General features: G+C 45.0%; 1 protein-coding gene across 1 annotated transcript in view; it reads right to left on the minus strand.

Moving 5' to 3' along the window:
• The window catches only part of KIF5C (kinesin family member 5C), a gene marked incomplete at its 5' end in the record, with an annotated part of 173853 nt that overhangs the window by 97542 nt on the left and 63192 nt on the right, over window positions 1–13119 (minus strand). Inside the window, 2 exons of the mRNA XM_081241905.1 lie at window positions 5211–5315; window positions 12303–12376. Of these exons, the coding sequence (XP_081098031.1) occupies window positions 5211–5315; window positions 12303–12376 (179 nt within the window). The remainder of the gene's footprint in view (window positions 1–5210; window positions 5316–12302; window positions 12377–13119) is intronic.

Raw genomic sequence — 13119 nt, forward strand, 5'->3', positions numbered from 1 at the left:
TGATTAAAAACAAATTGATTTTGAAACAGAAATGCCACCCTGTATTTCAAAAACATCATTATTAGAACTTGTAAAAGCTTTTTGTTATGCCACGAAGAGTAAGAAGAGGTCTACAAAGTGAAGATTCAGAGTCTAGAGGGCAGAGCTCCAGCCCACTCCCCTGGCCTCCTGCTTCCTGCTTGTCAGCTTGCTCTACAAGTCCCTGCTCAATGGGCCACTCTCCATACCCACATCAGAGTTCCCTTCACTTCCAGCCAGGTGTTATTTACATCCTGTGCTAGACAGCCTTATAGGAAGACTCTACCTTTTCACCTTAGATGAGCACCAAGCAAACTTCTAGGTATGACAACAGCTAGAACAGAACATGTCCTTTGCAAGTAACTGTCAAAAATCAGTAGACCTCACCTCAGGCATGACATTAACAGCCTCTTCAGACCAGGGAGGGAGCATGTTCCAAACATTCACATGAAGAAGGTGGGGAGGGGGATAAGGGCAGTTTGCTTGTAACTACAGAACAGTAACAGGGAGAGAGCTGGTGATAGTGGCCAGCTTTGGGGAGTCCAGGAAGGATTTGAACAAAACGCAATTTAATGAAACACAACTAGACTGTGAGAGGGAAAGGACGCCTTCCAATTAGTTATTCTCAAACTTCAGTCCCAGCACTGCCTATATCAGCATCTCCCATAGCGTCTGTTTAAATTGCCCTGAACCCTACTGCAATCCTCCTGAATCAGAATCTCCAAGAATAGGATTTAGGAATCCGCTTCTAAACTCCCCAGGTGATTCTTATCTTATCTCAGCCTGATATCTGAGAACAACTTTAACTGGACACGTGATCTTGGAGATTTAATTCACAAGTAACCAAGACCCTAGACCTCAACGTTCCCATCTGTCAAATGAAGCCATTCGACGTGATGATATCAAAAATTCCCTCTAGGATTCTGTACTGTCTACACTTGCCTTCTGCAGACCAGATCAACTGTCCTCTCCCTCAAGTTCATGGGTTGTTTTTTTTTTTTTGAAATGTAAACAGAGGATTGAGCCAAAAAGGTGTTTTAAAAGTTGAAAAGTAGTTGTAAAGTTGGGATGTAACTCTACCTGTGAAATCTCACCCCTACATCCCAGCTCTGGACCAGTCCTGCCTCGAGGCAGGGGAAGGTGAACACTCCCTAACCCAGCACTAGTCCCAACCCTGCTCAGCCCTGTTTCATTATCTTTTGTCCATGTCTCAGCCTGGAACATCCTGGTGCCCCGTTTCTCTGAGATCTGGGGTCCTGGCTTCAAACCCTGGAATCTGTAGCTGAGCATCCTCTCCCTAACAACCTCTGCACCCTTGAATGTCTGTCAAACAGCCCTGTCACTGACCCTCTCTGTCATAGATACAACTACCTGACCTTTGCAAGACCTACTGCTCTGGAAACCTCTCCCTGTGGCTGGAATCCTAGGGTCTGCTTGGCCTCTAACCTTAGACATTTCTAACCCAGCCCTTCTGCAGCCCACTCAACCCTGGTTCCAACCCATTCTATGTATTTCAGAATTGTCTGGTCTTCATTAAGACTTTCCTGTTATCTTTGAGATCTTAAGCTTGTGCCCTTATTTCCATAGGTTACAGAGAAAATTAATGACATCCAAAGACCGGTTGTGAACTAGATATTAGGAAATCTGGCAATTAGAATCTTGTTCATTTAATATAAGTAGAAAGAGAATTCTGATTTATTAGTTTCTTTTCACCATAGCAGATAGTGGTTGCTTTGGGGTGGGGGGTTGAATTTTGTTATTTTTATCACCTCAAGTAGTTTGTAAAACTAGATGGAAGAAAAATAAATAAGCATTGTTTGGCACTAGGAGAAAGCATGTTCAGAAATAATATTTAAAACCTCGGTGAGACCGGTCAGAATGGCCATCATCAAAAAATCTACAAACAAGACATGCTGGAGAGGGTGTGAAGAAAAGGGAACCCTTTTGCACTGTTGGTGGGAATGTAAATTGATACAGCCACTATGGAGAACAGTATGGAGGCTCCTTAAAAAACTACAAATGGAGCCACCATATAACCCAGCAATCCCACTACTGGGCATATACCCTGAGAAAACCATAATTCAAAGAGTCATGTACCACAGTGTTCATTGCAGCATTATTTACAATAGCCAGGACATGGAAGCAACCTAAGTGTCCATCGACATATGAATGGATAAAGAAGATGTGGCACGTATATACAACGGAATATTACTCAGCCATAAAAAGAAATGAAATTGAGTTATTTGCAGTGAGGTGGATGGACCTAGAGACTGTCATACAGAGAGAAGTCAGTCAGAAAGAGAAAAACAAATACTGTTTGCTAACACATATATATGGAATCTTAAAAAAAATGGTTATGAAGAACCTAGGGGCAGGACAGGAATAAAGACGCAGACATAGAGAATGGACTTGAGAACACGGCAGGGGGGCGGGGGGGTGGTGCAGGGGGAAGGGTGGGGGAAAGGGTAAGCTGGGACGAAGTGAGAGAGTGGCACTGACATATATACACTACCAAATGTAAAACAGATAGCTAGTGGGAAGCAGCTGCATTGCACAGGGAGATCAGCTCCACCTAGAGGGGTGGGATAGGGAGGGTGGGAGGGAGGCTCAAGAGGGAGGGGATATGGGGATATATGTATGCATATAGCTGATTCACTTTGTTATACAGCAGAAACTAACACAACACTGTAAATCAATTATACTCCAATAAAGATGTATAAATAAATAAAGCCTCTGTGAGACTCACTTTAAGGAACAGATTTTCAATATTGCCTTAACCAAGCCTCTTTTTCTTGATTAAGCCTGTCACTACTCAGTTCAAAATAAGAAGCAGTCAATAACTAACTTGCTCATTTACAATTATTATTTGTGAAATAAGACAGCCTAACTACAAATGCAGGACAGGAACCTGGACTGTAAAATTCAACCCTAGACGTGAGTGTTGTTCCTCCTCTCCTTCCCCTTCATGCTGGGGCTATTTTTATCTTAATGAGATTCTAATATGAGACCTTATTTTGAGGGCAATAATTGGTTTAACATCTTACTCCAGGATTATCCCATAAGAGCCCTATAGTGGTTTAAGGTATTTCTATGCAAACAGACTTAAAGATGCACTAAGCTCCTAAATCTTGATCCCATCAAAGCAACAAGTGTCTGTATCCTCAGATATAAAAAACTCTAGCAAGGAGGAGAAGCTGGCTTCAGCCAACAAAAGGAGCTGTAAAGAAAAAGATTTGCTGGATGTACTTTATAATTGGGCAAACAGTTTCTGACTTGTTTAAATATAATTTGGGGAAGGTACACAGCAGAAATAAGTAAAGGTGGAAATTTAATATAATGGAACAGGTACTGCACGTGGGGTTGGTCAGATCAAGAATCTATATCTCAACTCTGGGGCTTCCCTGGTGGCGCAGTGGTTAAGAATCCACCTGCCAATGCAGGGGACACGGGTTCAAGCCCTGGTCCGGGAAGATCCCACATGCCACAGAGCAACACAGCCCACGTGCCACAACTACTGAGCCTGCGCTCTAGAGCCCGCGAGCCACAACTACTGAAGCCCGTGCGCTTAGAGCCCGTGCTCTGCAACAAGAGAAGCCACCGCAGTGAGAAGCCCGCGTACTGCAACAAAGAGTAGCCCCGCTCACCACAACTAGAGAAAGCCCGCGCACAGCAACGGAGACCCAACGCAGCCAAAAATTAATTAATTAAATTAATTAATTAAATCAATAAATCTCAACTCTGCCGAGGACATGTCACTCTGGCCATCTGGCTCTATATCTTTGAACTTTAGTTTCTCACCTCTAAAATGATGGGCCTAGGCACTTGGGTCCCAGCCTTCAAGGATGATCAGCCTCTTGGTTGATCTGCTCACCTCCAAGTCTGCTAACTGCCCCTTTCTCCTCCACCTCCTTGTGAACCCCGTCCCCAGTCACTGTGGCGGGGACCCTACCAGCCACGTGCATCCTGGACACAGCTCATCGGAGCTGGGGGCGGGGGGTACCTACTGGAGGCTGGGCCAATGGGCCCCTCCCCAGGGGAATGAGGAATTGGAAATAAGGGAATGTAGAGCAGAAGCTGCCATGCACCCTCTTTCCCATACACAGAAAAGAGAAAGATGGTCTGGAACAAGGGAAAGAAATTAAGCAAGAGGGTGGGGATTAAAGAAATTAAAAAGCGTGGGGACTGTAATGGAGATGGAGTTTCTTTTGGGGGTAATGAAAATGTTCTGGAAGTAAATAGTGATCATGGTTGTACAATTTTGAAAATATACTAAAAACCATCAAACTGTACACTTTAAAAAGGTTAAATTTATGGTATGTGAACTATATCGTAATTTTTTTTAAGTTAAAAAAAAAATAGGAAAAGCAGAGCCTGGATTCCTTACTTCTCCACAACTCCCCGCCCCCATGCCTGCTGTCAGATTCTGTATCTTATAACAACTTCCTCTATTTGCTTAAACGAGTAGCTTTCAGTCACTTGCAGACAAAGGCGTTCCAATGAATATACCCCTTCTACCAAATGTTATGAATTCACAGCTATAGTTGAGAGTAGAAATCTCTTTCAATTCAAATTTAAGCCAGAACATAGGTTTGAAAAACAAAAACAAGGAGGAAAAGAATTCCCTTTCCTAACATTTCTCAGAATGCGCTCCTCAAAATACTAGTCTGTCATCCTCCAAGAAGAGTAAAGTATGTCCACAGTCAAATAAGATAGGAAATGTAATATAGTACATGTCCACTTTGCAGAACTGCATTACACGTTAGCATATTTAAGCTTGGGCTAAGTTTAACATTGTTCAACAAAGCATTTTCCCAGCTAATTTGACCACATACGCCTTTTCCATTGTAGCCCACTGAGTAATAACATGAGGGATTGTATTCCATGGAACACACTTTGGGAAATGCTGTCCTCACCGAATCATGGACACAGGCCAGTCAGACCTACAGAAATCCACAGGGTAAAGGGTAGAATTCAGACAACTACCAAGATGATTCCATCCTAAAAAGGGCTTTTACTTATCTCAGTATTTCCTCAGTATTAGCCTGAGTCATTAACTAATAAATATGGTTCTGCTGATCACAGGAATGTCATTTAAATTAGATAAAATCTTCTATGTATACATAAAAGAGAAAAGCAAAGAAACATGATTTGGGGCTCAGTTTCTTCTCTTGGGACTCAATAATAGCACTTACCTTGATGTGGAACTCCAGGTTTTCGTCCATGGAATAGATATGGTCAAAGATGTCGTGTGCGATCCTTGGGATGATGCCCATGAGTTGAGGGTCATGTAGCTTCCCCTAGTGAGTGAAAAAGACAAACACAGGGAGCTAAAGAGTGCTGGGCGACACGTGAGAGAGAGAGAAGGGACCGAACCTGGGCTTCTTAAACAGGACTCCGTGGAACAGGGAGCACCACGCAGGACTGCCTGCTCACTAGGAGATCTACCCGACCTGCCAACAGACCAACAGTTAGCGTAACTCAACCAGGCAGGGGAGAGCATGTCCTGCTGGCCTTGAAGTCCCCCAATATCTCCTCGTGCTGTCACTGCGGGCAGCAGATCAGTGTGTATGTGGGCGAGTGTGTGGGTAGGAAGGAGGGTAGGAAGGAGAGAAAGGGAGAAAGAATGAGGTTACATGTGTGACTGTAACATACTAAATGTGGGCTTTGTTTTGGAAATTTTACAAACTGACCAGAACCTACAAATCCAAGTTAATCTGCCTTAATGAAATCACCTTGAGAGCTGATAAATACAGTTTCATTCACATCATCATTGCTCAAAAATTTCTAAGAAACTTATTCTGGAAATACCTTCAGTAGCACTTTACACACCAATCAAGAAAATCCATTTTATCAATTTCTTTTTAAAATCTGTAATTCCCAGCCCAAACTGTTCCAAATAATTTTTGACTGTTTCTAATACATAAATCTGCTTATAAAATATTCTCTTATTCTTTCCCTGCCTTTTTCCATTTCTATTCATTTTACCTAAGGTGTGGATGGATAGGAGAATGTTTCTGTTATTTGGACTATCACTAAATCCATTTTCAAGATCCAGAATTTGCCACCTCTGAAGAGCTTCAAAAAGAGACAGCATAGGACCTGAAAGCAATTCCTAAAGAAGAGTTCTAGAAGTGTTTCAAGCAACAGGCTTAGCAAGGACCTCGGGGCACAACTCTCAGAGACCCTTCTTCATGCCCACACCAAAGGAACACTTAGAAGTTCCATCACAGGTTAAACAACCCGTTGGCATACAAACACACGTCTAAAGTGATTGCCAGCAACTGTCTCCCCAGAGAATCACACATGCCTTTCAGAAGTTCTAAAACTCTAGGAAGAAATGGAACTGGAAGCAAAGCCAGTCTGCTCTTTAGTTTTCCAGGGATGCTCAACAGCCTTTACAACTTTGACTCATACATCTTTGTTCAAAATCTGCCCAATACCTGCAAGATCTGCTTTGTTTTCCTCAATCAAGTCCTCTTTTTCTTTCAGAGGTTCACTGCCTGGTGCTTCTCTAACAAGATGACTTCTGAGCCAACATTTGAGTTACCAAAAGCAAGAAGTTGCATGAACCCTGGCACTGACTACAGGCCACAAAGCACTTTCCATTATGAGTCCTCCTTCACGCACCTGATTCCCGACCTTCCACTCTGTTCAAAGCAAGAGAAAAGCCGAATTCAGACACATCTGGCCTCTGGCTCTTACTCAGAAAACAGGTACTCTTCTGGAATGCCTCATCTGCTAAGGACCCTAAATCATTTGATGTGTTTCTATTGTTTTTTAGTTTAACTGTACAATCCCTAAAGGCAGGGTGGCCAGTGCATATGTATTTCCTCCCACTGCTTATGATACTTGGTATAGTATCTACTGCATAGAATTACTGTAGAATTTAAATTACACAGTATATATAATGTGCTTAGTGACAATAAATGTTATTATTCAGCTCATGATACATTCTCGCAAGAAGCTGCTGGGGTTTACTTGACTTGAAGAGTCTGAAAACATGTTTCCACCCCAAACCATTAATATATATATCTAATGGGGCTTCCCTGGTGGCGCAGTGGTTGAGAGTCCGCCTGCCGATGCAGGAGACACGGGTTCGTGCCCCGGTCTGGGAAGATCCCACATGCCGCGGAACGGCTGGGCCCGTGAGCCATGGCCGCTGAGCCTGCGCGTCCGGAGCCTGTGCTCTGCAACGGGAGAGGCCACAACACTGAGAGGCCCGCGTAGCGCAAAAAAAAAAAAAAAAAGTAACAAATCAAATATTGGACCCCACCTGCTCTGGACTATGGAATTTGCTGGCAGAAATGGTACCTACAGTGAAAACACAGTCAAATGCGACACCACTGGGCCAATCTGACTCAAGAGGGTCCAAGGTGTGCCCTCTACACTGCCACCCAGAGCTCTTTAATAATTCATCATAATCCTTTAGCTTCTCTTCAGTGGCCCACAGCCAAAGAAGAATGATCAATAATCTAAAAATCATTTATAATTGACTCAAATCTGTTTCCCTAGATGCTTTCCCTTTCAACGGATTTATCTTCCAATTGATTCTGGGTGTACACAAGTACTGTGTTTGCCTTGTTTGCCTTTGGCAGGGTAAGAATCAAGGCAGAGCCAGGATGAATCTGGACACTTCCTGTTTTGCTGCCCTGAAGACCCAACCCGAAAATCACATGAGAAGGAGCACACATTCATTTGGAGAACACCTAATAATACCCCCATCCCCTCAGTGACAGAGTGATGTCCAAGTCTACCACAGGTTTAGGGGCTGGGATGCTTGCTCTAGCTCATAAACCCAAGAGTCGTGAGGGCCTTTATGCTCAGTAAACCAAGGCTGCCAAAACAATCTGTGTGTGTGTGTGTTTGTGTGTGTGGTGTTAATGTACATGGTGTGTAGTGTGTGTATGTGTGGTGTGTGTGTGTGGTGTTAATGTACATGGTGTGTAGTGTGTGTATGTGTGGTGTGTGGTGTGGATGTGTGTCATGTAGGTGTGTGTAGTGCTGATTTCTGTGGTGGTGATATATGTAGTTTGGGTGTGCTGTGGCTGTGTGTTCATGTAGTGTGTGTATCTGCAGTATACATGGTGTGTGCAGTGTGTGGGTGTGAGTGGCATGTGGATGTGTGTGCAGGGCTGTCGATGTGTGGTGGGTGTGTGGCGTGGAGGGGTGTGGGGTATGTGTGTGGTGAGGACAGATGGTGTGTGGTGTGTGTATGGGACAGAGAGGTATTCCAGAAAGGTCTTCACTGCATCTATGTTGACTGCTTTGCAAATGAAATGCACATGTACACATACAATAAACAGTCACCTCAGGCAATAAAAGGTAGCCAGGAGGCAAAGAGCTATAGAAACTCAGAGAACAGAAAAGTCCCTTCCAGCTGGGGTGATACGGATGGCTTCCCTGAGAGACACCAAATCCTGAGGGATGAGTAAGATTAAGGATGAACAAAGAGGATGTGGGCAGAGGAGAGGAGATGGGAGTAACAGAACAAAGGTAGGAACTGAGAGAACAACGACAGGTTTAGTCGGCTGGAGGATCAGGGATGGACTCAAGTGGAATGTCCAACTCCATCATCTTGTTTCTCCCATAAAGCAAAAAGAAGAGACATTTTAATGCCTGCATCCTGTATAATCCTCTTCAAAAACTTTCCCCAGGCTTCCCTGGTGGCGCAGTGGTTGAGAGTCCGCCTGCCGATGCAGGGGACGCGGGTTCGTGTCCCGGTCCGGGAAGATCCCACATGCCGCGGAGCGGCTGGGCCCGTGAGCCATGGCTGCTGAGCCTGCGCGTCCAGAGCCTGTGCTCCGCAACGGGAGAGGCCACAACAGTGAGAGGCCCACGTACTGCAAAAAAAAAAACAAAACAAAAAAACCAACTTTTCCCACTTCTGAAGGTGGCCTTCTCGGAGCACATGTGAAAGCAGAAAGCAGACCCAGGCCACTGGCCATGGAACAAGACTCCCTTTGTTCCAGCCCCAGTGGCCGCCTCAGCCTCCCAAGCAGGACAGAGTTTCCTGAAACACTTAAGATGGGAGAGCAGGGGGCCTGTCAGCGCAAGAGCACCAATGCACTCAGACAGGCTCATTAAAAATCACTTGGCAACTCCTCGCTGCAGGGCAGCCTGCACCCTTCCAGGGCCTCTAGGTGTCCCTTTGGGCAGAAGGAAAAACACTGCGTGTCTCCATCCATCTAAATCCGTGTGCAGAAGAGGGCCACAAAGTGAGGCACGGGGCCGAGAGAAGCCCTTCCCAGCCTCCCGCGCTGAACAAAGGCCCAGCCCTCTCTTCCCCGGGCAGCCGGCACCCAGGGACCTCTCTTCCAACCCTCCCCTGAGCGCTGCCCACCAGAGCCCAGCCAGGGCCCAGTGCACCAAGGGTCCTATGGAGCTTAGCACCAACACTGCCAAGTATTTCCTCTTTGCAGTGAAAATCCGCCTGAAACGCGCCATTTTCAGAAGCTAATGTTTCCAATTTTATGTCGGCTCATCTGTTTGTTCCCCTCAGGAGAAGGTATGGAATCACCATTAGATGTCAGACCCAAAACGGAGGGGATTAAAATGAAAAACAGCTTTTAAATGTGACAGCGCTGTCCATTCAGGGAGTTAACAGCCCCTTGCAAAAGCCTTTAAAGGATCACAATGTGTAATGCCGAATACAGAAAATCCTCCTTTCAGATGGTGAGAGCCCTGCGGGTTTTTTTTTAATTTAATTGCATTCCAGGATCTTGGGTTTCCTGGTCTCCTACAGTCTCTGGATTTCAGCTTGGGGTTCCTCCTTTCCTCTGTTTTCCTCTAAAATATCCCCTACCTTTTCTCCAACCTAAAATCACCCAACAGAAAGAGCCAGATGAAGTGTGTGTAGGGGGTGAGAAGGTGCTGGAAAGGACCCACAGCCACCCCTCTCCTTCCTCCTGTGGGCCTAAGCATGTGATCCTTCAAAGTCACGATAAAGAAAAGCAGCTCATTACTAGCAACCTTTTAAAACTGACAAGGATGGAAAGGAGACAGAATTTAGGCAACTGTTAGAGTGGCCCGCACAGAATCCCATTCCCTTTGGGTCCCGTGGTTCCCTCTGGACCCACAGCACTGCTCCAGGAGTTGCGTGGCTGACACCGTGAGTCACAGAGGGCTGGCGATGCCCTCATTTAATAAGACATCTCCAATTTTAGTGTGAAAGAGCTGGCATACCTCTTTGCCATCTCCTCACACCCACCTACCCCTGCCATACACACAAAACACAAACTAAGGTTTTACTCTGGGGACAGGTCTCTCCTTTGATAGTTTACAATTTAAATTTCTGACATTTAGCAAACACTTTGTATTTCCCAAAGACGAATTAATCCCAAAGCTTAAAAGGTCACTCGTAGAGGCAATTTTGTAAGATGTGGGGGGATTTTAAATATTGCATTTTTTGTATTGTATATTGTTTGGTAATTTTCCAAAGAACTAAGGAATGATTCCCTCATGAGAAGCCATCTCTTAATCTCTCTCTCTCTCTCTCTCTCTCTCTCTCTCTCTCTCTCTCTCCCTCTCCCTCTCCCTCTCTCTCTCTCTGTCCCATGCCTTATGACCCATGAAGAAGGTTCTGTCCATGGTTACTGAAGTGGGTGGAACTTAGGAAATGTATATCACTGCGGCTTTTCTAGCGCCTAGAAGGTTAAGGGTCTGGGGCCCAGGAGGAGAGGCAGGCGAGGGGCCAGAGCCGGAGAGTGGGGACGGCCGTGCCTGTACCACCATTTCCAAGGAGTACTGCAGTAGGATGTGAGATGCAGAGAAGAGAGACGGAAAGGCTCAGGTGTCAGGAAACAGTCCTGCTCCGTCTAGAAAAGGTGGCAAATAAACCTCGTTCTTCTTTTAATCCATACAATCTCTGAACCACTCTGTATCCAGCAAGATGGTGGGGGTGGGGGGAAGCGAGTCAACACAACAGGAATGAGATCCCCAGAGGCACACCCCACACTTGAAATCGGTGTGAGCAGAACATCAGAGCCCTGAGGATTTTAGCCTCGAGCCTTTGAAATCTTTTCTTCAATAGCAATGATTCATAAGCTAAACCAATTCTGCAGCAGCGTCTCAGTGACATTCCCAAGAGGGGACAGTAAATGAAAAACATAAGCTTGAAGGATTAAGGATTCATCTTACCCTGCTGCTTGTAAGCTAAATTCCCCAAACTTCCTCTGTGTCGTTTCTTATAATAACTGCTCTTCACCTCTCCTCACCTGTCAGGTGGGCCCAGCCTTCAGAAGAATTATCCAGCCCCAAAGGCCATATAGGAGTCCGATCCATGGCAAAAAGCAGGAAAAGAAGATGGAAAGGGGACCAATTTTGTCTGCAGGCGCGTCTTGTCTGGAAGACAGCCTGGAGCCACAGAGCTCCGGGGCTAACAGTTAGAGCTGGTGTCACACCCCCAAGTGCAAAGAGAAGCCAGGTGTGTAAGTCTGCGAGGAAGGATGCTGAACACTTGCTCACAATGTGTGTGGAGGGGACTAGGTTACACTGGAGGGCCCAGCCCCACAAACGTGGGTCAGCCAGGGCCACCATGAGGCTATCATTTTCACAAATACTTGATCGAAGCCTTCCTAGGTGACCACCACGGTCCCACACAGTAGCAACGTGAGTATAAAGGTGAACAAGACAATGAATAGCACTGCTCCAGTGAAGCTTATACTTGATATTATGGTGAAATTTCACCCAGAGTTGCTAGATCTTCAGCATTTTCAACCAAAGTTGGACACTTAGAATTGTTTGAAACCATCCCATTTTAAATACTGCCTGCAATTAAAAACAAACAAACAAACAACCCCCCCCCAAAAAACACTGTGCAGATCAAACAAAAATATGTCTGTGGGCTGCATTTGGTCCACAAGCCAACTTCTCTCAACCTCTGACCTACCATTTTTTATTTATTCAGAAGAGACTCGCCTCCCCAGAGGCCCTTCTTAGACTAAGTGGTTTTCACAGCAGACTTTCTCAGTAAGATTGGGGCGGCAGTCCACAGGGATACTCACACCACTGTTTAGCTTATCGATGATTATTTTAAATAGAATTTATTATTCCTATTTTGACAGAGCTATCAACAAAGGATTTTTTAAAATACTGAACTACTGAGATTTTATTACTCAACAATATTTTTAAAACTCTCAAAGACATAAAAAATTGTGACACAAACATAACCATCCCTTAACCATCTACTGCCCAGTCAAAAAGCCGCATGCACCTCGCATTTTGCTGAAAGCACCAGTTCCGTTCAGTCATCTCAGAGACAACATAACAGCACGCTGCAACCTTACCTCCATGGTGTGCGTTTTTCCTGATGATGTCTGTCCATATGCAAAAATTGTCCCATTATAACCCTCAAGGACATCTGTGAGCAAGAAAAAAAATTAAAATTAATTCATTACTTTGATTGCATGCTAGTGCTGGTTGCCTGTTTTAGAATTACATTTTCCAAATGGCCCATCTCATTTTTCACACAAATTATGTATTTCAACTCCATTTGCACTTTAAGTAGAATTGTGAGATAAAAGCAGGAATGAGGGCCTCCACTACTCCACAAAATAAAAAGAAATGGACTCACATGGCTACAGAATATATTAATGAAGAAGGCGGCAGACACACTTTCTCCTGGTAATATCAAAATCGAAACAGGTATCGAGCAGTATACTTTCTTTTTAGTAGAAAGGTACTTGAGTTTTCTTCTCCACGTTGATCTCTTCAGATCAGTTGAGGTGGGAAAAAAAAAACCCAAACATTATCGTGCCCTGAGTCTCTGGAGTGAGGTGTAGAATAGGATTTCTCTCCTGAAGATCTGATTTGGGTCGGTTTAAACCCTGGCCCAGTCGGGCTCCTTGGGGAGGTTTCTTGAGAAGGCCGCGCTAAGCCCCTTCAGAGCAGAGCTACGCCACAGCTGGGGCAACAGGGTCCCACTCTGTAAACTGAGACACATGGTGACAATCCGATCAGCCCAGAAACCAACTGGGCCCTGAGTAGAATTTAGGGCCTCTGTTTTTTCAGTGACTGTGCTAGCAAGATGACCCTGGCCCAAGAGCATCGGGAATTTCTTTTAGTTACACAAGAATCAGACTGTGCCACACGCTGCAGGCCGCT

The sequence above is a fragment of the Mesoplodon bidens genome (genome assembly GCF_964165515.1).
Source record: "Mesoplodon bidens genome assembly, chromosome: 8".
In the NCBI taxonomy this organism is placed as follows: domain Eukaryota; kingdom Metazoa; phylum Chordata; class Mammalia; order Artiodactyla; family Ziphiidae; genus Mesoplodon; species Mesoplodon bidens.